The sequence below is a fragment of the Pongo pygmaeus genome, chromosome 3 (assembly GCF_028885625.2).
Source record: "Pongo pygmaeus isolate AG05252 chromosome 3, NHGRI_mPonPyg2-v2.0_pri, whole genome shotgun sequence".
Classification (NCBI taxonomy): Eukaryota; Metazoa; Chordata; class Mammalia; order Primates; family Hominidae; genus Pongo; species Pongo pygmaeus.
Genome location: NC_072376.2, coordinates 1,086,817 through 1,111,987, shown reverse-complemented (window position 1 = coordinate 1,111,987; position 25,171 = coordinate 1,086,817). Strand labels below are relative to the sequence as shown.

General features: G+C 51.4%; 1 protein-coding gene and 1 pseudogene across 2 annotated transcripts in view; both read left to right on the top strand.

Moving 5' to 3' along the window:
- LOC129035308 (probable E3 SUMO-protein ligase RNF212) overlaps positions 1 to 25,171 on the top strand; it is a 57,144-nt gene that overhangs the window by 8,770 nt on the left and 23,203 nt on the right. The window contains exons 3-7 of one of the 2 annotated variants that reach the window (XM_054485577.1): positions 8,453 to 8,527; positions 13,405 to 13,461; positions 19,162 to 19,220; positions 23,477 to 23,529; positions 23,629 to 23,677. In XM_054485577.1, the coding sequence (XP_054341552.1) occupies positions 8,453 to 8,527; positions 13,405 to 13,461; positions 19,162 to 19,220; positions 23,477 to 23,529; positions 23,629 to 23,677 (293 nt within the window). Of the gene's footprint in view, positions 1 to 8,452; positions 8,528 to 13,404; positions 13,462 to 19,159; positions 19,221 to 22,030; positions 22,888 to 23,476; positions 23,530 to 23,628; positions 23,678 to 25,171 lie in introns of those variants that run through there. The other variant, XM_054485578.2, reaches the window with a different exon arrangement.
- LOC134739235 (uncharacterized) lies at positions 8,795 to 10,823 on the top strand (annotated as a pseudogene).

Below are 25,171 nucleotides of genomic sequence, written 5' to 3'. Positions count from 1 at the left end.
TAAGACATAAGTCTCGAGGGTGAAGGCCTTGAAAGCTGAGGCAGCACTTCTGCCTCACTTCACTTGATGGGAACCCCAGCAGGCAGGGTCTGGAGACAGCAGACAAGAGAGCTTCCCCAGAAGGCAGAGCTGCAGTCCAGCCCAGGCTCTCCCTGGGGGAGGAGCCCCCAGCACCCATCCTCAAATGCCTCATGACGTGCACCTGTGTTGTCCTTCTCCCTTGGTACGGTAGGGAGTGTTTCTTAGCTGTCCTGCCCCGTGCCCCCATTAGACGTCAGGTCATGGCGAGGATGCAGACACGTTCATTGTCTTCTAGCTCATAGATTGCAGGCCAAATCGGGACCCGAGGGAAGGGGCCACATGCTGCCCCAGCATCTGAGCTGGGCCAGTGACAGTGGTGGTGGGGGCGCTCCACTCTGGGGGAGTGACTTTCTGTCTAGGGGAGGAGTGACCTGGGTACCAGTGACCAGAATGGCAGACCAGGCCAGACTGGGCAGTCATCGCCACACCTGTTCCCTTTCTTCCTGGGCACCTGGCTGTACTCATTGTCCCCACCTACCTTCCCATGCTGAAATGCAAGCAGGAGCGATGAAGACCACTTCCAGGCCTGGCCCATAAAAACAGCCTCCTGGACAGCCCTCTACCGTCCTTCCGTCACCACAGAAGCCCCGGAGAACAGGGCAGAGCTGCTGGGGGCGGGGTGACCTGAGCCTGTGTGGAAGGCCACCCACTGAGCCTGGTCTTGAACTATTGTATGGGAAGAAACAAGTGCCCCAACAATAAGCCATTGAGGTTTGGGGTTGTCTGATACACCAGTTGGCCTACATTCATCTTCGCATGTCCACATAAATTTTGGAGGCAAATGGTCAATTTCCACAGACACAGAATCCTGTTGGGATTTTTATTGTGGACTTACTGTTCTTTAGGGAGGCTTTGTGCATCAGTGTTAGTATTTTTCTTAGGTATTTAATGATTTGGACTGCTACTATTGTAGTTTTAAAAAATTTATCTCAAGTGCTTATTGCTAGTCTATAAAAATGCAGTTGATTTTCTTAACTGCCACTAGTGACCTTGCAGAACTTACTTGATAACTCTGTTGGTTTATGCGTAGACTCTGCTAGAACATTTACATACGCCAACAGGTTCTCTTTGAATAAGGACGCTTTAGATCTCTCTTTCTAATCCTTATGCGCTTCCTTTTTTTTACGGCATTGGCTGGGACCTCCAGTACAGTGCTGAGGAGAAATGGTGGCATTAGCTGGCGTCCTCGTCATTTTCCTAATTTCAGGGTCAAGCTTCCAGTATTTCATCAAGTATTATATGTGCATCAAGTTTTTGCTAAGGTTTTTTTTTTTAATCATCATGAATGGTATTGAATTTTGTTAATTTTTCTATGATTATTGACTATAACTTTTATTAGCTTATTCTATAGCTGTCGAGATTATCATTTAATTATTCTCATTTATTAATGTGGTGAGTTACATTTATTTTTAGAATTTGGAACCCACATTAGATTCTAGGAATAAATTCAACTTTGTAGTGATATAAGGTAGCTTGTATATGTAAGTAAATTCAGTTTGCTACTATTTTGCGTGGGGTTTTTCGCACCTGTGTTCATATGAGAGCTGGACCTGTAAATTTTTTTTCTTGTAATGCCCTTTTCACATTTTGGTAAATCGGGTCTATTCTGGTTTCATAAAACAAGTTGTAAATTATTTTTACTTTTCTCTTCTCTGGAAAATTTTTTGTAAGATTGGGGTTATTTCTTTAAATGTTTGGTAGAATTCAGAAGTGACACTATTTAGGCCCAGTAACTTTTCTGTTCAAAGATTTTAAACTAGGGATTTAATGTCTTTATTAGACATCAAACTGTTTAAAGTTCCTAATTCTCCTTGAGTCAATTTAAGTAAATTGTGTTTTTCTAGGAATTAGTGCATTTCATCGGAATTTTCAAATTTCTTGTCATCAATATGCTTGTTATCCACTCATATTCTTCATGTCTGTAAGTTCCATAATGATGCCCCTTGTTTAACAGTGCGTATTATGAATTCTCTTTTCTCTTGACCAGTTGTGCCAAATGTTAGTGATTTTTTTAGTAGAGACGGGGGTTTCACCCTGTTAGCCAGGATGGTCTCGATCTCCTGACCTCGTGATCCGTCCGCCTCGGCCTCCCAAAGTGCTGGGATTACAGGCGTGAGCCACTGCGCCCAGCCTTTTTTTTTTGTTTTTTTTTGGTTTTTTTTTGAGACGGAGTCTCGCTCTGTTGCCCAGGCTGGAGTGCAGTGGCGCAGTCTTGGCTCACTGCAAGCTCCACCTCCCAGGTTCACGCCCTTCCCCTGCCTCAGCCTCCCATGTAGCTGGGACTGCAGGGGCCCACCACCACGCCCGGCTAATTTTTTGTATTTTTAGTAAAGACGGGGTTTCACCATGTTAGCCAGGATGGTCTCGATCTCCTGACCTCGTGATCCACCTGCCTCGGCCTCCCAGAGTTTTTTTTTGTTTATTTTTGTTTTTGTTTTTTGTATTTTTGTATTTTTAGTAGAGACGGGGTTTCACCCTGATAGCCAGGATGAATGTTAGTGATTTTTATTAGTACTGTGGACTCTTGAACAACACAAGTTTTAATGGTGTGTGTCCATGTATACATAGATATTTTTCCAGTCAGATGCAGATCAAAAATACAGTATTCATGGGATACAAAACCTGCTCAGATGGAGGGCTGACCTTTCCTCTATGCAGGTTCTACAAGGCCAACTGTGGAACTTTAGTATGCCTGGATTTTAGCACAATTGGAGTCCTGGAACCAATTTCCCCTCATATACTGAAGGACGACTGTATTTTCAAAAACTAATTTTTAGCTCTGTTGATTGTGTCCATTTTATATTTGTTTCCTATTTTGTTAATTCTCTTTATCATTTCCTTTTTGTCTGGATTTAGTTTGTTCTTTAAGATGGGTGCTTAGGATTAATTTTCAATCTTTCCTCTATAATATTACACTATAGGGTCATAACTTTCCTTCTGTGTTCATTTTTGCCTGCAGTATACATATTTGATGATATTATATTTTTATCTTTGAATTTTGATATTTTTACTCAGTTTCTCCTGTGACCCATGTGTTACCTAGAAGTATATTCATTTTAAAATATTTGCAAGTTTTTAGTTACAATTTCTATGAGCTAACACATAGTCAAGTACACACATTATGAGTGTATACCTCAGTAAATTTTTCACAATCATAATGTGTAACCAACATTTAGGTCAAGGAAAGTAGTTTACCCCCTGCTGCAAGCTTTCTTAGGTGTATGTACAGATATTTTTGCGCTGAGAAGGAAGAGCCCTTCACAAGATGAAGCATAATGGGGCCATATGTGTATTTTTGTTTCCCTATGGCAGGAGCTGGAGGAGGGATGACACTCAGTAGCGGTTTCTCAGGTGAAAGGAGCAATGGATGACGACATAGCAGATGATGTCACGAGTGGTGTGGAATTTTATTAATTTTTCTATAACTATTGACCATAACTATTTCATTAGCTTTTTTCTTCCCTAGTAGAACTTATTCATTCTGGAGAATTAGTAGGAACTGGAGATATAGGTGGCAGAGTCATAATCCTTCAACAGGAGCAGATGAACAAAATCTCATCTTAAGCAGAAGGGAATACCGTGTTTACAGGACCTTTCAGAACCGTGAGCCAGAGTTTGACCACTTGAAAAGTTTAGAAAGAGAAGAAAAGTTCAACAAAACTAGGTGGTTTCCCCGAGAAAAATTCTGCTCAGTATTGTCTACCAATAATAATACAATTATGGAAAATCAGTGAAAGGGACAAAAGACCAGAAGGATATAACTTGAAAAGGAAGATGAGGTGTGTAGAGATGCCACCACGGCTACTGCACTATGAGTGCCAGTCTTTAGGCCCATGGGTCTAGGGGTCGCAGTCACTCCACAAAGAGCATCTGCCAACGCTCATACTCGTCACATCAACTCAATTCCTGTTAATAGTGATTTTGAAACATGTTTATCTGCAGGTGATTTGCAGATTAAAATCAAGTCTTTGGCATCTGGAAATTATAGACAGGAGTTTTAATATTGTGGATATCAAGCCTGACAATATGAAAGAGCTAACAGGTGATTTCAGCCACAGAAGTCCATCTCAACAGCTATAACACATCTGTATCTAGCAGCAGTAAAGGAACTATTTGCTCATGTGACATGAGAGCGTCTGCCCTCTGTGATAGGCATCTACACTGAAGAACCTGATGATTCCAGTAATGGGTCATTTTTGTCTGAAATCATCTCCTAATTTCTGATGTAAAATTCAGCCATAGTGGTCAAATATGATGATAGAGACCATTTGTTAGTCAAAAGTTGGAACTTCAATATGGAAAACGCGGCTTGGTGCGGTGGCTCACGCCTGTAATCCCAGCATTTTGCAAAGCTGAGGCAGGCAAATCACCTGAGGTCAGGCGTTTGAGACCAGCCTGGCTAACAAGGAGAAACTCCATCTCTACTGAAAATAACAAAAATTAGCCAGGCTCAGTAGCACACACCTGTAATCCCAGCTACTTGGGAGCCTGAGGCTAGAGAATCATTTGAACCTGGGGAGTGGAGGTTGCGGTGAGCGGAGATCGCGCCACTGCAATCCAGCCTGGGCCATAGGGTGAGGCTCCATCTCAAAAAAAAAAAAAAAATTATGGAAAATGCCTGTGGAAATGTAACAGGTGCACCAGTAGCTCGGAAGTAAGCTATGCACTGTGTGAAAAGGACCATGTGTCTGACAAATTCAGTGTTATTGGAATGGATCTGACGGTGTTGTGACTGGGTCTTACAATAATTTCAGAATGTTTGACAGAAACACAAAACAAGACCTAACGCTAGAAGTATCACGGGAAAGCAGTAAGCCTGGTACGATTCTGAAGCCGTGCACAGGCCATGCAGGCAGCAAGCAAGAGAAGATGAAATCAGTGTTGACAGCTGAGACTCCAGCAAGGAAGTCCTGTGTAAGCCTGGCGCCCCAAGGACAGTATCGTGCTGTAGCCAGTACAATCTGTGTGTGTTTCAAGACAGTAAATTAGGGCTGGCATTCCTAGTCAGAGAACCCCCTTCCTGCCTAGTGGCAGTGGCTGAATCAGCCTTCATGATGATAAGAGCCCTCTTTTGCAGCGCCCCTTTCCTGTGTCTGACAGCGAGTCACCAACAGCACGCCTTTACAGCTGCGTGAGGAGAGCTCCATGGACCCCGCACGGTGGTGCCCCTGTGTCCGCTTGCGCCGTCGGACCTTGGGACTCGATTGCTCTGCACCGGGGTTGATTTCCTCCACTCGTTACGCCCTCTGCCCTGATGACGTCAGACGCAGCAAAGGCCTTCAGTCACGCTGTGAGATTTAACTCTGTATCCTCGTTACTGTACCGTTGTGGAGCACACACCCCCCTTTTAAAAATTAAATACAAAAAGAAAACATCCGTTTGTGATTTTCCTAGGGATTGTGCGAGCAGTCTTGACATTTAAAAGTCTAATGAAAATTCAATTTTCTTGATGATGCGAGGGCCTCAGCTCTCACCCGATCCCCCTTCTCCTGGCCTTCCCCGCACGGCTCCTGCAGCCACACTGGCTCTCACTGCACTGGGCCCCACCATACAGGCCACCCTGGCTCTCACTGCACTGGGCCCCACCATACAGGCCACCCTGGCTCTCACTGCACTGGGACCCACCATACAGGCCACACTGGCTCTCACTGCGCTGGGCCCCACCATACAGGCCACACTGGCTCTCACTGCGCTGGGCCCCACCATACAGGCCACACTGGCTCTCACTGCGCTGGGCCCCACCATACAGTGCTCCCATGGACAGCTAATACTCATTTAGATTTTCCCCCATTTCCCCCTCTTCGCTGCTCCTCACTGCCTCCCGAATCTCTGTGCTTCTATCAGGAATTATTTTTCTTACCTACGGGGAATTCCTTTATTATTTATTTTAGTGCTGGGCTGTTAGTGACAAATTTTCAGTTTTTGTTTTTAAAAAATGCCTCTTTTTCTTGAAGCACATTTTTACAGACTTCAGAATTCTTTGTTGAAAATGAATGCATCTTAGCATTTTGAAAATTCTGGCACCTGGCTTATCGTTGGCCCTCTGTGAGGTGAGTGCCGGGGTGGAGGAATGGCTGCCTGTGTTCTCCTGCCCAGGCCTCACTGAGGTCTGTGCATCTGTGCTGTGATGCCGTTTGTTAGTTTTGTAGACTTCTTGGCTGTTCTGTCTCTAGGCTCATCTTCTGGACATCCTGGGGTGTCTGTCATGTGTAGAATGACTCAGTCCCCCTCACCCAGAAGGCCATGGAGCCAGATCGATCTGTGACAGCTTCTTCACCTGCTCCCATTTCTGGTCCATGGAGCTCTTGGTCTTGTCTCTGAGGCATCTGTGTGTTTATAATATACCTTAGATAACAGTGACAGTCTCCGCTCCCTGCGCACTCACATGGGCCACGCTCTGCTGGGGGCACTTTTTCTGTATTGTGTCACCTGCTGCTTGCCATGGCCAGGGCTGAGGGGGTGCTGTTTCTGCTTCTGTTTTATACGTGGGGAGACTGAGGCATGGAGGAGTTAGGTGAAGAAGCAGGGTTGCAGATCTGGATTTAGGCCAGACTCTGAGCTCCTGATGCCTGTCACATTGGACATACTGCTTGTGCCTTTGCAGTTTGGTGTGTATGGGATGGTGTTACACAGGAGCTCCTACCCCATCCGAGCCAGAGCCAGGTCTCCCCTCTGTTGGGTCTGAGGTCCCCTGTTACAGAGGAGCTCACCTCCAGGATGCTCTGCTTGGCCTCTGCCTCTGGGCGCCTGGGAGTGGATTCTGGAGTGGATTCCAGGACCTCTTCATCTGCACCTGCCCCGGGCGTTGGGGCTGGTGCCTTAATCCTGATCCAAGCCAGTCTATACTCTGTCTTCTAGAATTCTTCAGTCTGGTCGATTCAAGATATCGTTTCCTGTTTTCTACCACAAATAGAGTATTTTTTCCTAAATTTTACCGTCATTTCAGTGAGATTTGGGGAGCCCCTGGTAGGTAGGTGGATGGGCTTAGATGACCGTCTTGACTCTCTATGCGCTCACCGTCCCGAAACACAGAATGGGAGGAGGCACGAGGTTCTTCCTATGTCTTGTCATTCTGGTGTTTGTCCCTTTCTTTGTTTTTGGTTTTGGATTTTGGTGTTTTGTTTTTTGTTTGTTTGTTTGTTTTTTGAGATGGAGTCTTGCTCTGTCGCCCAGGCTGGAGTGCAGTGGCACGATCTCGGCTCACTGCCACCTCCACCTCCCGGGTTCAAACGATTCTTCTGCCTCAGCCTCCCAAGTAGCTGGGATTACAGGCACCTGCCATCATGCCCAGGTAACTTTTGTATTTTTGGTAGAGATGGGGTTTCACCATGTTGGCCAGGCTGGTCTTAAACTCCTGATCTCAAGCAGTCTGCCCACCTTGGTCTCCCAAAGTGCTGGGATTACAGGCATGAACCCCTTTTCTTTGGACTGCTCAGGCAATTCTGGCTCACAGTAGCTCCATGCCTAGGACAGCTGTCGCCTAGTGTTTTGTGCTAACGTGGTCCTGGGTGGGGAAAGTGAGGGAAGGCCAGAGGTGCAGGGAGGCGAGGCATGGCATCCTGGAGGCACTTGTGAAGGAAGTTGGGAGCGTCTGCATGAGGGCCTGTAACCAAACGCTGTTTCTTTTGCCCAGGCTGGAGTGCAGTGGCGCAGTCTCGGCTCACTGCAAGTTCTGCCTCCCGGGTTCACGCCATTCTCCTGCCTCAGCCTCCTGAGTAGCTGGGACTACAGGTGCCCATCACCACGCCCGGCTAATTTTTTTGTATTTTTAGTAGAGACGGGGTTTCACTGTGTTAGACAGGATGGTCTCGATCTCCTGACCTTGTGATCTGCCTGCCTCGGCCTCCGAAAGTGCTGAGATTACAAGTTTGAGCCACCGCTCCCAACCTACAAGATGCTGTTTCTTAAACCTGCGTCCTTTCTTAAGGTCCTTACACTTGCTTTTTAAATAACTCGACTTGTACTTGTGACTACATAGTGGTGACTTAATGCTTGTCAGCTTATATCATCCTTCTGATTTTAGCATGTCTCCATACTAAAGGAGGAGGCTGGGCTGGAGGCCTTCATTCATGGTGACCTTCTGCCCTCACTAAGACCCTTTTGAGGAGGGAGCGTGTCTTTGTCAGGCAGGCTGCTCTGCCTCCTAGCCCTCAACACTGCCCCGCACAGACCTCAAAGGGAAGTGGCCAGGATGAGGGGCTGTCCTGCTGATCGAGGCTGTCCCTGGCAGGGCGCCTGAGAGGCCATTCACAATGTACTGGCCACTTGGGTCATCTATAGCTAATTCTAGGTCTTAAAGTACAGTTTTTAACTGGTGGCCAGAAGCATTTATTAGACGCAATAAATGTAGAGTCATTTCTTTCTCTTTCAGACCGACGCAGATATCCAGGCGTTCTTCATGAGCATAGACAGTCTGTGTAAGAAGTACTCCAGGGAAACCTCCCAGGTGAGCTGTGAGGGGTGTGGCTTGGTTCCGTGATGAGCCAGGTGCACTGTCCCGAGACCATGGAGCTGTGAGGAGTGCACTCAGTTCCATGATGAGCCAGGTGCATTATCCTGAGACCATGGAGCCAGAGCGGTGCGCTTGGTTCCGTGATGAGCCAGGTGCGCTATCCCGAGACCATGGAGCTGTGGGGGGTGCGCTTGGTTCCGTGATGAGCCAGGTGTGCTGTCCCGAGACCATGGAGCTGTGGGGGGTGTGCTTAGTTCCGTGATGAGCCAGGTGCGCTATCCTGAGACCATGGAGCTGTAGGGGGTGCGCTTGGTTCTGTGATGAGCCAGGTGCACTATCCCGAAACCATGGAGCTGTGGGGGGTGCGGTTGGTTCCGTGATGAGCCAGGTGCACTGTCCTGAGACCATGTGTTTTCTGTGTTCTGGAGGCAAGTTCCTTTGAAGATATTTGATCAGCAAATATTTTCTGCCAAAATATTTCTGTGGGTTGAATTTTTACTTTCTTAATGGTGAAACATTTACATACAAAAGGTTCTGATTTTGACAACGTCCATTTGGTCTGTTTTATTGTTGTTTTTGCTTTTGGTGTCACATTGAGACAAAGTGGTCTCAGTCAGCTCTCGGGTCCTTTGTGTAAGATGCCCCCTCCCCATATTCACACCTTAGAATCTCAGGTCAGGACTCTCTGGGTTCAGGGCAGCATGTTTCTTCTTGACACTGTCCTTCCCTGACAGTCGCCCAGGGCCTTCTGCCTGCCAGGCCTCCAGTCCCCGCTGAGCCCTGCATGGCAATGCTGGCTCCGTGGGCCCCCCTCCTGGCAGCTGAGCCCCTGCCATGGCAGTGTTGTCTCTGTGGGCCCCACTCCTGGTAGCTGAGCCCCTGCATGGCAATGCTGGCTCCGTGGGCCCCCCTCCTGGCAGCTGATCTCCTGCCATGGCAGTGTTGTCTCTGTGGGCCCCACTCCTGGTAGCTGAGCCCCTGCATGGCAATGCTGGCTCCGTGGGCCCCCCTCCTGGCAGCTGATCTCCTGCCATGGCAGTGTTGGCTCTGTGGGCCCCACTCCTGGTAGCTGAGCCCCTGCCGTGGCAGTGTTGGCTCCGTGGTCCCCTCCCCTGGCAGCTTTTACCAGCTCCTGTGCCAGTCCTCTCAGTTGCGGCTTGTCCATTCTCTACCTGTTTGTTCCTGACCGTCCTCCCAGTCAGCACACGCCTCCACTCCAAGCCTCCCCCACCCCGAGCTTCTGACGCAGGTCATTGTCCTCTGTGCCCACCCCCACATGCTGAGTGGCACTTCTTGCCTCCTTGGATGTCACTGGACAGCTGCAGTCCACGAGTCTGGGGGAAAGCTGCCAGGAGAGGAAGGGGTCCTTCCTCTGGCCCCCGCCCCACACTTCCTTTCCCTCTTCCGTGAAGAGTGCAGCTCCCACCGTTGGCCGCCCCACCTGCCTTGTGGGGAAAGAGGCCTAGTGGGGGCAGCCAGGATCTGAGGCAGGAGACTGAGGATGGACCCCCGCATGTCACTCTCCTTCGTGGGCTTGTGCCTTCAGGCTGTGGTCAGCCAGGTTCCCAAGACTGTCCTCCTCTGGGAGGTTATCCCACTGCAGCAAGCTTCCTGGCTTCTGAAACAGCCTGAATCACCCACAGTATCTCAGGCTGTCCGGGGGCTGTTCTGAAACAGTCTGAATCACGCGCAGTATCTCAGGCTTTCCCGAGGCTGTTCCCGTCTCAAGTTATGCCCAGCCACGTCCTCCAGGGAGGTGCCCAGAGGCTCAACCCATGGAAGCCAAGCAGCAGCCAGAGATCCCCGAGAACACTGGGTCAGCACAACACGGGCACCCAGACCAGGATGCTGGCGGTCCCAGAGCCAGCCAGAGTCCCATGGAAACACCATCCAGGACGTACCTCACCCCCTCACCCTGCTCCATCCCAGCAGGACGCTTGTTCAAGCCAAGTCCCCTTGGGGCCAGAAGTTGCTTGAGTTCATAAAACACGTATGTTATCACAGACATCGGAGCCACAGGCTGCGCGCTCCAGGGTAGTTTTGCCAAGTGCTGCAGGGGCCGGGTGCTGTCGCAGGAGAGAAGACCCAGCAGACCCAGCCAGCCCCTTCAGCCACCTGTCTGCTCTGCCCCTCATGCCTCTCAGGCTTTAGGCGTGGACCGTGGAGACGGCTGGCTCCAGCCTGGGCAGCACAGGCTCTGCCCAGTGACCTCATGGCCCCACTGTTTGTCAATTACGCCGCGGAGGTGAGCGCCACAAGCACAGGGTGGAATTTTACCGCAGCTACATGACGTGACGTGGTATTGTAATATTTATGCTCTAATATCAATGTAACATAAATATTGGAATATTTGTTACCATATGTTAACACATAATGGATTTAGTGTTATTTTTAAATGAATTAATAAATACTTTTAAATTTGTCTCAGTCTTAATTTCTAATAGGGTAAATATCGACAGATAAAACCCACATAAGCAAAGCTCTCTGGGGCCCTCAGTAACTTTTAAGAGTGCAAAACTGGCCCAAGACCAAAACTCTGAGCACCAAGGCTCAGGCCTTGGGACCTGCCCTGGGACAGTGTCAACAAACCACCTCAGCCACTGCCTGCCCTGGTGCCCCTTCCTAGTCTAGTTGGTAACAATTAAACATCTTCCTCTTCCCAGTAATCCTCTAAGATCCGTTCCATCCACACAGCCTCTGCCCTACCACAGGCTTCGTCAGCACTGAGCATGCAGACCCTGGTCCTGGCATAGTCGGGAGCTCATGTTGACGAATGCAGGCACAGGCCACTCCGTGGAGGAGAACTGGTATCGAACCGAAGAGTGAGAAGTGTGCTCCGGACCAGGCAGCCGCCTCTCCTGGCCTCTTGGCGAGAGTCTGCCTGAGTGACCTGCACTCTCCCCCAACTGCCTTGACTCTCAGGCCTTCGCGGCCTCCCAGTTCGCAGGATGCGGGCAAAGCACGCGTGAGCACCGGGCAGCTCTTCCTTGGGGCCCTGGGCTGACCTGGCCCAGCGCAGCCTCTGTGACCATCGCAGCCCTGGAGTTTTGCAATGATTTCATTGACCTGTTTCTCTGGCTCAGTTCAAGAGGCATATTCTCTGCAAGATAAACACTCACCGTCCCTTTTAAACTTTGTTTTATTATTAAAATCTACCCTCTTCTGAGGCCACACCCAGTGTCTCAAGTCTGTGGGCCCCAACATTGGTCAGAGTCCAGGCCAGACACACCACGGAGGCGGCATGAGGCTGCAGGCCTGTGTGCCTCCCCCACACAGTCCTGGAGGCTGGAGTAGACCCTGCAACACCCAGACAAGTGGGTCTTGGCTGCCCCCCAAGCTCATGTGAGGCTCCCCAGCTCCACTCTCAGTAGAACTCACCCCATCTGCTGCTCAGGTCCCCTTGGAGACTTTCCCTGCAACCCAGTCCTTGCTGCAGCCACACCTGCCAAATCAGGACCAGCCACAGACTGACCTCGTCTCCCCAAGGCCTTTCTCTAAGAACAGCCAGACCGGGCACCCCCACAGCCGGGATGAGGCGCGTCTGCCGGTAGGTTCCTCCACGAGCATGTGAAGCTGAAGAGCAGAGGCCCTTGCCTGCAGGTGGAATGTTCCTGCTGAGGGTGCTTTGGAGAAGCTTCCCACACGGGCACAATTGAGTGTGGCTTTGAGGGGCGTGTGCAGGTGTCCCCGACAGGCAGCAGGACTTGAGAAGTGTCGGCAAAGGTGGGAAAGGGGCCGATGCGTACGAGAACTGGGGTCAGGGCAGCCTGCGGAGTCCTTCTGTCCACTCCTCTTCATAGCCCACGGGGTAGCACCCAGGACTGTCTTACCTCCTTGGTAGAGACACAGTCCCCTTGTCGAGTAGGGGAGAACCCTAGAGCTCCAAGTCACTCCGAGGACGCTGCAGCCGGGAGACCATGAGGCTGTCATCCCTGCTGTCCTGTAGGAGGGCCCCTGTGCAGCCCTGTCCTCTGGAGACGGCCTCTCATGGAGGAGGTTGGGAACAAAGGCCTGGCACGTGCTGGGCCTGCCTTTCCAGAGGAGGGAAGAAGCCTGCCCTGTGTTTGCACCGGGCCAGTGAGCCATGGGCAGACAAGGCCGCTCCCTCCTGCTTGTGTTATCATCGCAGTTGGCAAGGTGGAGTGAAGTGGGGGATGGAGCTAGAGGATGCCGACTTTCAGTACCAGTGGAGCCACAGTTAGCCCTGTTGTCTGTCGGCCCTTCCAGCCTGGTCTTTCCAGAGGGTAGGCACCATTGTCTGAACACTCAACTCATATGAAATAGCTCTTTTCTTCCTCTGAGGAAATCACAGGCCTCTCCTTCCTCCTTACGTTGGTACTCTCAGAAACCCAGTTCAAGCTGTCTAGACAGCATGCATGGAACCCGGGGCTCCTGTAAATGGGAGGGTGCTGGTGTCAGGCGTGGCTGGCCCTGGGAGTGCAGACAGGCCCACCAGGCATCTGCCAGCTCTGTGGGTCTCGCTTAGCCTCATTCTGTGTGCCAGCTCTCTTTCCACTTGCCCCAGCCATTGGTCCACACCTGTTTGGTCAGGAGGCCATTCCTCAAACCAGTGGCCATTATCAGAGGGACAGCACCCTGTGGTTGGCCCAGCGGTAGAGCACCACTCGCAACTTGAATGGAGCAGGTTGCTGGGGAGACTTTCCTGTCATGCCCATTAAGCCTCCCCTGTGTTTGCCCTTGGCCCTGCCTGTGCAAGCACTGACCATGGGCATCTGTGGGGGCAGGACACACGTAAGACAAGCACTGTGAGCTGTCCTGAGAGTCCCTCCAGCCTCCTCCTCCCCCAACAAAACTTCCAGCCATAGAGACCGTGGATCTGTGTCAGCAGCTGAAACATATGATCTTTTCAGATTTTAGAATTTCAAGAAAAACACAGGAAGAGATTGTTAGCCTTCTATAGAGAAAAGGTAAGTCGAATTGATTCATTGCCACTTGAATTTTTTTGACCTTTAGATTTAAATGTCAGACTTGTTAATTAACACCTTGCTCTCAAAGGGGACGGCTGCTAAATGCAATATCTGTTTCTCTACGTGTTTCCAGCTATGGGGACATTGTCACTGTCCCTTTCTGAGCAGCCTATTTGCCCAACCCTTGTCTGTAGTTACCAAGTAGCCCCTTGGGTACAGCACCACATGGGCCTCCCTGCCCGGCCACACTTATCCCCTCAGCCACCGGGGGTAACATTGGGGCCTTGGGAGTTTGGGAGGCAGCTTGAAGGCTTCTCTGCTCAACCATCCCATTTTAAAAAACAAGTCCTTTTTAAAAAACTTTGAAGGTTATGTAGTCGGTAAAGTCAGGAACCCAGCTTTAAAGACAAGGGACCCTGGGGCCACTTCCCCGAGTCCGGAAGCCAGCTTGTGACCCTGCTGCCTCCTGTCTGTGCATGAACATTCTGTGTACACCCAGACCTGGAGCGGACAGATCACCCTTGGCCCTGCTTGCCAGCCAGTCACTCCCCTTCCATCCTGTCACCCCCTCCCTGTCTTGTCACCTTGCCCTGTCCTGTCACCCCATCTCTCCCCTCACCCCATCCTGTCACCTTATCTTGTTACCCCATCCCTGTCCTGTTACCCCAACCCCATTCTGTCACCCTTACCCCATCCTGTCACCACTCAGGCCATCTTGCTACCACCACCCTGTCCTGTCACCCCATCCCATCCTGTCACCCCTCATCCCATCCTGTCACCCCTCACCCTCACCCTGTCCTGTCACCCCATCCCATCCTGTCACCCCTCATCCCATCCTGTCACCCCTCACCCTCAACCCTGTCCTGTCACCCTGTATCAATCTGTCTTCATACTGCTATAAAGAGCAACCTGAGATTCAGTAATTTATAAAGGAAAGAGGTTGAATGGACTCAGTTCCGCATGACTGGGAAGGCCTCAGGAAACTTACAGTCATGGCAGAAGGCAAAGGGGAAGCAAGGCACGTCTTACATTAACAGCAGGAGAGAGGGCCGGGGGGACTGCCAAACACTTTTAAACCATCAGATTTCATGAGAACTTACTATCACGAGAACAGCATGGGGGAAACTGCCCCCATGATCCAATCACTTCCCACCAGATCCCTCCCTTGACACATGGGGATTGCAATTCAAAATGAGATTTGGGTGGGGACACAGAGCCAAACCACATCATTCCACCCCTGGCCCCTCCCAAATCTCATACCCTTCTCACATTTCAAAACACAATCATACCTTCCCAGCAGTCCCCCAAAGTTTTAACTCATTCTTTAACTCAGAAGTCCAAGCCCAAAATCTCATCAGAGACAAGGCAAGTTCCTTCCACCTATGAGCCTGTAGAATCAAAAACAAGTTAATTGCTTCCAAGATACTATGGGAGTACAGGCATTGGGTAAATGTTCCCATTCCAAATGGGAGAAATTGACCAAAATAAAGGGGCTGCAGGCCCCATGCAAGTCCAAAACCCAGCAAGGCAGCCATTAAATCTTAAATTTATCCTTTTACCCAATGTCTCTCATCCAGGACATGCTGATGCAAGGGTAGGGGGGCTCCCAAGGCCTTAGGCAACTCTACCCCTGTGGCTCTGTAGGGTACAGCCCCAGTGGCTGTTTTCTGGGCTGGGGTTGAGTGCCTGCCGCTTTTCTAGGTGCACAGTGCAAGCTGTTGGTGGGTCTACCATTCTGGCGTCTGGAGGACAGTGGCCCTCTTCTCATGGCTTCTCTAGGCAGCACCCCAGTTGGGACGCTGTGTGGGAGCAACCACCGCACATTTCCCTTCTGCACTGCCCTAGCAGAGGTTCTCCATGAGGGCTCTGCCTCAGCAGCAGACTTCTGCCTGGACATCCAGGCATTTCCATACATCCTCTGAAATCTAGGTGGAGGTTCCCAAATCTCAGCTCTTGTCTTCTGCACACATGCGGGCCCAATACCATGTGGAAGCCGCCAATGCTTGGGGTTTGCACCCTCTGAAGCAGCAGCCCAAATTGTACCTTGGACCCTTTTAGTCATGGCTGGAGCCAGAGCAGCTGGGATGCAGGGTGCCATGTCCTGAGGCTGCACGAGAGTTGGGCAGGGGGCCTTGGCCTGACCCATAAAACTACGTTTTTTCCTCTGGGCCTATGATGGGAGGGGCTGCTGTGAAGATCTCTCACATGCCCTGGAGACATTTTCTCCACCGTCCTGGCTCCTCGTTACTTACGCACATTTCTGCAGCCGGCTTGAATTTCCCCTCAGAAAATGGGTTTTTCTTTTCTACTGCATGGTCGCACTGCAATTTTTTTCAGACTTTTATGTTCTGCTTCCCTTTTAAACATAAGTTCCAATTTTAGATCATCTCTTTGTGAACACGTATATGACTGTATGCTTTCAGAAAAAGCCAGGTCACATCTTGAACGCTTTGCTGCTTAGAAATTTCTTCTGCCAGATACTCTAAATCATCTCTTTCAAGTTCAAAGTTCCACAGATATTGAGGGCAGGAGCAAAATGCCTCCAGTCTCTTTGCTAAAGCATAGCAAGAGTGACCTTTGCTCCAGTCCCAATAAATTCCTTATCTCTATCAGAGACCTCAGCCTGAACTTCACCATCCATATCACTATCAGCATTTTGGTCAAAACCATTCAACAACTCTCTAGGAAGTTCCAAACTTTCTCACACCTTTCTGTCTTTTTCTGAGCCCTCCAAATTGTTCCAACTTCTGACCATTACCCAGTTCCAAAGTTGCTTCCACATTTTTAGTTATGTTTATAGCAGTGCCCCACTCTACTGATACCAATTTTCTTTATTAATCCATTATCACACTGCTATAAAGAACTACCTTTATATATATAAATCACTGGGTGATTTATAAAGGAAAGGGGTTTAATTGACTCACAGTTCTGCATGGCTGGGAAGGCCTCAGGAAACTTACAATCATGGCAGAAGGCAAAGGGGAAGCAAGGCACATCTTACATAGTGGCAGGAGAGGGGGTGGAGGGGAACTGCCAAACACTTTTAAACCATCAGATCTTGTGAGAACTCACTGTCATGAGACCAGCATGGGGGAAAGCACCCCCATGATCCAATCACCTCCCCCAGATTCTTCCCCTTGACACATGGGATTACAATTTGAGATGAGACTTGGGTGGGGACACAGCCAAACCATATCATACCCCCACCACATTCTGTCACCTCTCAACCCCATTCTGTCACCCCTTTACCCCATCCTATTACCCACTTCCTGCTCCTGTCACACCCACCCTGTCCTGTCAGCCTCTCCCCTGTCTTGTCACCCCCCACCTCATCCTGTCACCCCCCCACTTTTGTTCTCTCACCCTCATCCCATCCTGTCACCCCCACCCACCTTGTCACCCCACTCCATCCTATCACCCTCACCCCATCCTGGTACCCCCACCTATCCTGTCACCCCCATCTTCTCATTCCCACCCCATCCTCTCACCCCCACTCCTGTCCTGCCACCCCCATGCCATTGTCTCTCCCCCACCCTGTCCTCTCTCCCCCACCCCATCCTCACCCCCACCCCATCCTCTCACCCCCATCCCATCCTCTCCCCAACCCCATCCTCTCTTCCCCACCCCATCTTCTCGCCCCCACCCCATCTTCTCGCCCCCACCCCATCCTCTCATCCCCACCCCATCCTCTCATCCCCACCCCTGTCCTTCCACCCGCATGCCACCCTCTCTCCCCAACCCCATCCTCTCTCCCCCACCCCATCCTCTCCTCTCTCCCCCACCCCATTCTCTCTCCTCCACCCCATCCTCTCACCCCACCCCTGTCCTTCCACCCTTATGCCATCCTCTCACCCCTACCCCATCCTCTCTCCCCAACCCCATCCTGTCACCCCACTCCATTCTTTCACCCCCACCCCGTCCTTTCACCCCCACCCCGTCCTTTCACCCCCACCCCGTCCTTCCACCCCCACCCCATCCTCTCTCACCCCACCCCTTCCTCTCACCCCCACCTCATCCTCTCACCCCCACTTCTGTCCTGCCACCCCCAATGCCATCGTCTCTCCCCCACCCTATCCTCTCTCCCCCACCCATCCTCTCACCCCCACCCCATCCTCTCTCCCCCACCCCATCCTCTCTCCCCAACCCCATCCTCTCTCCCCCACCCCATCCTCTCACCCCTACCCCATTCTCTCTTCCCCACCCATCCTCTCTCCCCCACTCCTGTCCTGCCACCCCCATGCCATTTTCTCTCCCCCACCCTGTCCTCTCTCCCCCACCCCATCCTCTCTCCCCCACCCCATCCTCTCACTTCCACCCCATCCTCTCTCCCCCACCCCATCGTCTCTCCCCCACCCCATCCTCTCACTTCCACCCCATCCTCTCACTCCCACTCCTGCCTGCCACTTCCATGCCATCCTCTCACCCCCACCCCACCCTCTCCCCCATGCCATCCTCTCTCCCTGACCCCATCCTCTCTTCCCTACCCCATCCTCTCGCCCCCACCCCATGCTCTCACCCCACCCCATCCTCTCATCCCCACCCCTGTCCTTCCACCCTTATGCCATCCTCTCTCCCCAACCCCATCCTCTCCTCTCTCCCTCACCCCATTCTCTCTCCTCCACCCCATCCTCTCACCCCACCCCTGTCCTTCCACCCCATGCCATCCTCTCACCCCTACCCCATCCTCTCTCCCCAACCCCATCCTGTCACCCCACTCCATCCTTTCACCCCCACCCCATCCTGTCACCCCACTCCATCCTCTCACCCCCACCCCTGTCCTTCCACCCCCACCCCATCCTCTGTCACCCCACCCCATCCTCTGTCACCCCACCCCTTCCTCTCACCCCCACCTCATCCTCTCACCCCCACCCCTGTCCTTCCACCCCCACCCCATCCTCTGTCACCCCACCCCTTCCTCTCACCCCCACCTCATCCTCTCACCCCCACCCCTGTCCTTCCACCCCCACCCCATCCGCTGTCACCCCACCCCATCCTCTCTCACCCCACCCCTTCCTCTCACCCCCACTTCATCCTCTCACCCCCACCCCTGTCCTGCCACCCTCATGCCATCCTCTTTCCCCTACCCCTCCCAGGCCACCATAGCCCCATCATACTCCTTGACAGCCACCCAAAACCCTGCCTGGAGGCTTCTTGCAGGAGCCAGCCTGGGCTCAGATTTTGTTATATTTTGTGTATGTTGTCTCCTAATCCTCCCAGCAAACCTGGCGGATGGGCATAAGCCATGATTACAGACTGGACAGTGGGATCCTAGACTCTAGTCACTCCCTTGGGGTCTGGCAGCTCCCACACACAGGGCGGGGCTCCAGCCTGACAGCAGAGGCTGTGCTGTGGGATGACCTGGCAGTGGCCGTGTATGGAAGGCACTTGTGTCTGACTTTGAGGCCAGGTGCTCCCCTGGAAGGGCTGACACTGAATTTGCATCCTGCCGGCTTGTGGGGAGTGCAAGCACTGAGATTTGTCCCCTGGGGCTTGGGTTTGACTTCGCTCTGCACGGCCCCCAAGGCCGATTTCCTAAGTGTCTGATGGGCCGGACTCCAGGCAGATTTACTCATGAACAGCGCGAGGGCATCTCTATGCAGAGTAACCCACATTCTGATTCAGGGTTTAAGAAATTTAGAGGGTCACAATGTCACTCAGCATAGCCTGTCTGATAACAAAAGGTTGTGTAATTATGTTTAGATTTCTAGGTTGGAAGAATCCCTTAGGAAGTCAGTGCTGCAGATAGAACAGCTACAAAGGTAAGGCCCCCCCCCACCCCCCGTGAGTGCTCAGTCGAGGCAGCCACTGCCATGCGCATTGGTCGTCTGGTTCTCCAAGATCAAGAATGAAAGATGACTGCGGATGCAGAGGGAAGAGCTCATTCATTTACTAGAAACTTGTCAGAGCAAAAATGCTGTGGGAAAACCAAAGGGAAGAAAGGAGACAAAAAAGAAAAAGTGAAAAAGAGATGAATGGTTTCCCCTTGGGGCAGGTGCCCCAGTGATTGCTGAGGCAGTGGGAGGGGCCTGGGAGAGCAGCAGGTGCCCCCAGCCTCTCAGAGTGACCCAGCACAGGTGGGGTGGCCCTGCAGCCAGGGACTGCGGGACTCCACCTGCTGCCTGGCTGCCTGCTTTCTGCCAGGAGTCATAGCCGTTTGTGAAAGGTACATACATGTGGCACGTTCTGTGTATAAAGGCACTGCTGTGAATGGGTGATGCATCTTAGGAAGAAACATCCAGAGTTGCTAGGATTAACCAAGATGGGGACTTAAAGTATTACATTTCAATATCTGGAAAATCTGCCATTTGAAACCCTCCTTTCTTGTACATTTTAGCTCATCCGTGCCTTTGCCGTATTGCCTCTGTTCTGAATGCAGTTTTACTGCATTCAGAGTTTCTGGAATTTGGAATCAATAACAGGCCAGAGTTCAGTTACCACAGTCATACACAGATACGGCACATCTTACGCTCGGCGATGCCTTAGATTTTACGAGACGTGTTGAATAGTCACAAGCCCCCATTTGCTGGCTGCGTACTAACGTGGAGGTCGAGGAGTCAGGAGCCCTGTCTGCCTCCCGTTGGCTGTGTGTGTAGGGGTGGGTGAGCCTCCAGCATGTGTGCAGGTGCCCGCCTCCCTGCTGTTTCAGGCAGCTGAGCGTGGCATGGCCTCACTGGGGCCGTGCGGCCTGAGGGAAGCTGGGGACACCAGTCACACTGGCTGGTGGCCCTGCTCTTGACATGAAGTTCTGATTGCCTCTGGTGAAAAGGGATTCTTTCCCCTGTCGTTATTTTGGGTTCCAAGAGTTGCCATGGGCTTGTGTTGTGAATGGTGTTTCCAGGTGTCAGCAAGCCAACTCCAGGCCAAATCCATCCAGCCTGCAGTGTATTCTCTTCTTCTTTTCCTTCGCTTTTTTTTTTTTTTTTTTTTTTCGAGACAGAGTCTTTCTCTGTCACCCAGGCTGGAGTGCAGTGATGTGATCTCAGCTCATGCCTCAACCTCCCAAGGCTCAGGTGATTCTGCTGCCTCTGCCTCCCAAGTAGCTGGGACCACAGGCACGCACCACCACACCCAGCTAATTTTTTTATTTTGTGTGGAGATGGGGTCTCACTATGTTACCCAGGCTAGTCTTGGACTCCTGAGCTCAAGTGACCCTCCCGCCTCAGCGTCCCAAAGTACTGCAATGACCGACATGAGCCACTGCACCCAGCCACAATGTATTTTCATGTAGCCGCCAAGCTGAGCATGACTTTTACATTTTTAGAAGATTGTAAACGCATTGCAACAGAGACCTTATGTGGACAGCAAAGCCTCCTACATTTACTAGCTAGCCCTTTGCAGAAACATTTGCAAATTCCTCCTTTAAAGCATCACAAGAGGAAAGGCAGATACTTAAAATGCATCAAAGGGGCCGGGCGCGGTGGCTCATGCCTGTAATCCCAGCACTTTGGGAGGCCAAGGTGGGCAGATCACCTGAGGTCGGGAGTTCGAGTCCAACCTGACCGGCATGGAGAAACCCCATCTCTACTTTAAAAAATTAACAATTAGCCAGGTGTGGTGGTGCACACCTGTAATCCCAGCTATTCAGGAGGCTGAGGCAGGAGAATCTCTTGAACTCGGGAGGCGGAGGTTGTGGTGAGCCAAGATCATGCCATTGCACTCCAGCCTGGGTAGCAAGAGCAAAACTCCGTCTCTCAAAAAAAAAAAAAAAAAAAAAATGCATCAAAGTGTGGAATTACTTTCATTTTTTTCTTGTTGGTGTATAATTTTCTTTCATTCTGTAGATTCACGTTTTGCATCAATTCTGTAAAATTCCTGCCTATTATCTTTTCAAGTAGTACCCTGTGCATCCCCAGCCACAACCTGCAGCTCCCCGCCTTCCACGTCAGCCTCTGCTGTGATCTCCGTCGTCTTAGGCCACCTGGTCACATGCTGGGTTGCTCCTTCCAGCTCCCTGATTTTCAGGTTAAGCCAGTGAACCCCACTGAGTTAGTTAGTTTGTTTGTTTTTGAGACAGAGTCTCACTCTGTCACCCAGGCTGGAGTACAATGGCACGATCTCAGCTCACGGCAACCTCTGCTTCCTAGGTTCGAGCAATTGACTTGCCTCAGCCTCCTGAGGAGCTGGGATTACAGCACCACCACGCCTGGCTAATTTTTGTATTTTTAGTAGTGATGGGGCTTCACCATGTTGACCAGGCTGGTCTCAAACTCCTGACGTCAGGTGATCCACCCACCTCAGCCTCCCAAAGTGCTAGGATTACAGGTGTGAGCCACCACACCCGGCCCCCATTGAGTTTTTGTTCTGTGCATTACAGTTAACATTTCTAGAACATTCCTGCTCATTTCACCATTTGGAAAATAGTCCTTGCTCATTGTTGCATCTTCATCTTTTATGTAGTCATTTCACAGACAGCCTTTTTATTTTCCTTACCTGATATCCTCAGGAATCCAAATCTGCCTTCTTTTCTTCCACTCTTGCTGGAGGAGGTATATCTCTGCTGATCTCTGGTGAGGTTGCATAGGTCAATCCCACTCTCTACATACCTGGTATTGCCTGCATTTTCTTCCAGAGAGGATTCCCATGTGCTCTGCCAGCCCAGCTGACCCACCCCAGACCGCTGCGCCCCCGACCCCGTCTTGCCCAGCCTCACTGTGGTGGCGTTCGTGCCACCCACTTTTGTTGTCGTTGTTGTTTTTGTCATCATCCTCTTGCTCCCACGAAACAAAGTGCATTTTAGAGTGGTCTGGAATCAGGAGCAAGTGCCCTTCAAAGGAGCCAGGCCATAGCCCTGCCAGACGCAGAAGGCTCAGGTACTTCCACCCACCACAGTCAGCCACGCAGCAGCCAGTGTTTACTGAGCACCAGGTGCATTCTCAGCGCTGTTCTGGGGGCTGGCAATTCGGAGTAAGCCAAACAAGCCAAGTGTCCGTCCTCTGGGAGCTTCTGTGTGGGGAAGAGGAGGCAGAAAGTGAGCTTGTATGTCGGGCCGGGACACAGGCTGTCAGGGTAAGTGACTCTGGGTGAGGAGGTTGAGGGGCAGTGCCAAGGCAGGCTCTAGGAGGTGACTGCAGAGCGGAGGCCCAAGTGGTTGAGCTGTTGCACAACTGCCTATTCCTAGCTAGCTTGGTCCCAAACTGAAACTGCTGAGGGCAGACTCAAAATCCAGCCAGCATAGATGGGCACTCGGTGCCAGGAGACAGCCCCACCCCTCATCTGCAGTCATGCACCTCAGTGTGTTCGCAGAAACAGACACGCTCTCCCAGTCTTACAGGTGCATCTCAGCATGTCCACCAGGCCCCGTGAGGCAGAGAGGACCCAGGTGCAGCAGCCTTCTGTGGCAGGGCGTCACGGGGCACGGCAGGCGGTCTCTGCTACTGGCCATCGTGGAGATCAGTCCAGGGTTGCTAGACTGGAAAACGTGACCAAGTAACTTGTCCATATTTCTCTTGCTGGCCTGTTTTTCTTTCTTTTCTCTCTTCTTTCCCTTCCCTTTCCCCTTCCTTTTCCTTTTCTGAGATGAGTTCTTGCTCTGTTGCCCAAGCAGGAGTGCAGTAGTACAGTAGTACAATCACAGCTCACTGTAGCCTCCAACTCCTGTGCTCAAGCAATCCTCCCACCCCTGCCTCCCAAAGTGTTGGGATGATGGACATGAGGCACCATGGCTGGCCTCTTAGTGGCCTTTCAAAGCTGGTGCGTTAGTGGCTCCTGTTTCAGGTCTTAATTTCACACCTTTAACACCCGCGATGGCCATGTGCTGAGTGACAGTTGCAGTTGTAAGAGCCAGTGATGTAAATGGCAATGGGTGTAGAGTTCACTTGGCTTCAGCGCTAGGGAGGAGCAGGGCCGTGGGACTCACAGGACGCTTTGGGAACTGCTGAATTCATGTGAAATGCCCTTTGCAAACCCAGTAAGAACATTTCACTGATTCAGAGCCTTCTTACACTTTCAGTTGGAATGACCTGGGGGGAAGTCAGTTTTTATGGTTTAATTCATTACCTTTTCTCCATCTATTTAGTATGAGATCATCACAACAAACAGCTTTCAGCACAATAAAAAGTTCAGTTTCAAGTAAGTAAAATCATGCCAGAAAGAGAACACAATAGAGATGCATGTTGCTGAATCACACTGTGTGCACTGACGTTGGCATTTTCCTCATCGCTCTTCCAGCAAAACCACACGGATGCCTGCTGCCACCTTACTCATCAACCCCCGACAGGTGTGTGGGTCGCTCGCAGAAATCACAGGACCCTCAGGTCTTTCCGCTTCTGCACCTCCCTTCCCATCCCAACCCCATCCCCTCTCTAAGCCCCCAGATTTTGCTAATCCAGACAATTGACTGGACATCAACTCATTTTGGTACTAATTTCATATCCCTGTGAGGCTCAGGTCCCAAACTAAGTGTGTGATCCAGGCTGGCCAATCAGAGCACTCCATCCCTGCAGCCGCAGTGATTGATTTGGGAATGATCATGTGACCCAGTGTTCTGCGTGCCACCCCCTCAACTGGGGTTCCGGTGCCCGGTAGCTGACAGCCCTGCCCTAACAGGAAATTAAGGGGCTGACCTGGTGTGCCTTTCATGGAATCCTTCTTTCACCTGGGGTATGGCCTGAACCCATTACCCAACCCATGGCTGGGGGTCCCTCACACAGGAAACGTTCCTACTGGCAGATGTCCTGTGGCTTGTGTCTGCCCCATCTCCAGGCTATGCCTGCCTGGCCATCACTCTGGCACAGGGAGCCCAACCTCATGTTCCCTCCAGCACCCCAGAGAAAACCCAGCCTGGAGTAGCTCCTAGCTCTTCAGATGGAAGGCACAAATTCAGTCTACCCCTGTGATAGGAAACACATTCAGATTTATTACTTATAGGTCCTGGATGGGGAGGGTGCCATGCGTGGGGAGGACAGTGCTCTGTCCACAGGTAGCAAGAGGCAGGAAAGAAGGCTCAGGCAGAGAGGGGGCCTCGTGGGCCAGCACCTTTATTGGGGCTCAGGGCATCATCCAGGCAGGTTTCCCGCGGGGAGTTTTAATTGGTGGGTTTAGAGCAGGCAGGCGCAAGCTCCACGGGGTCCTGCTGTGACTGAGGGCGTCACTGTGGCACATCTGTACGGTCCATGAAGGGTGAGGGGTCAGCGGGGCCAGCTAAGTGGGTTTTGTCCACCCTCCCACAGGGAGGTGGCCACTGGGAGGCAAGTGTCCGGATGGACCACACTGAGACACTGGGAGCAGGTGGAGAACTGGAAACTGTTGAAGGTGACTGAGCCCTGCCTCTGGTATGAGAAAGTTAAACCTGTCTTCAAAATGAATGCTGAGGCCACCTAAAATTAGAAGAATTCACTCCAGCTAGGCTGGACTAATGGGAGTCATCCCTGGGACTCTTGCTGGAGCTGTTGGAAAAGAGGGAGCCTCTTTCCACAGAGATCACGAGCCATAAGGATGGTAGGGCTAGGAGGGGGCTAACGCAAAATGAATCCGATGATGTTTTCCTGTCTGTCTTTGGCAAATGAAGGAACATACTGAGCATGCACGGTGTGGTGTGTGTGGCCAGGCAGCGAGTGATAACAGAAGTCAATTCGGGATCCCACTCTCAGAACGTCCTAGTCCAGCAGGCTCCAGGCAGGTGTTGGCAGAGAGAAGAGAAGGGGTGGTCTGGAGGGAGAAACTGAGTGTGCAGAGGTGCAAGAGAGAAATGCCAGGGAGAGCCCAGCCAGGG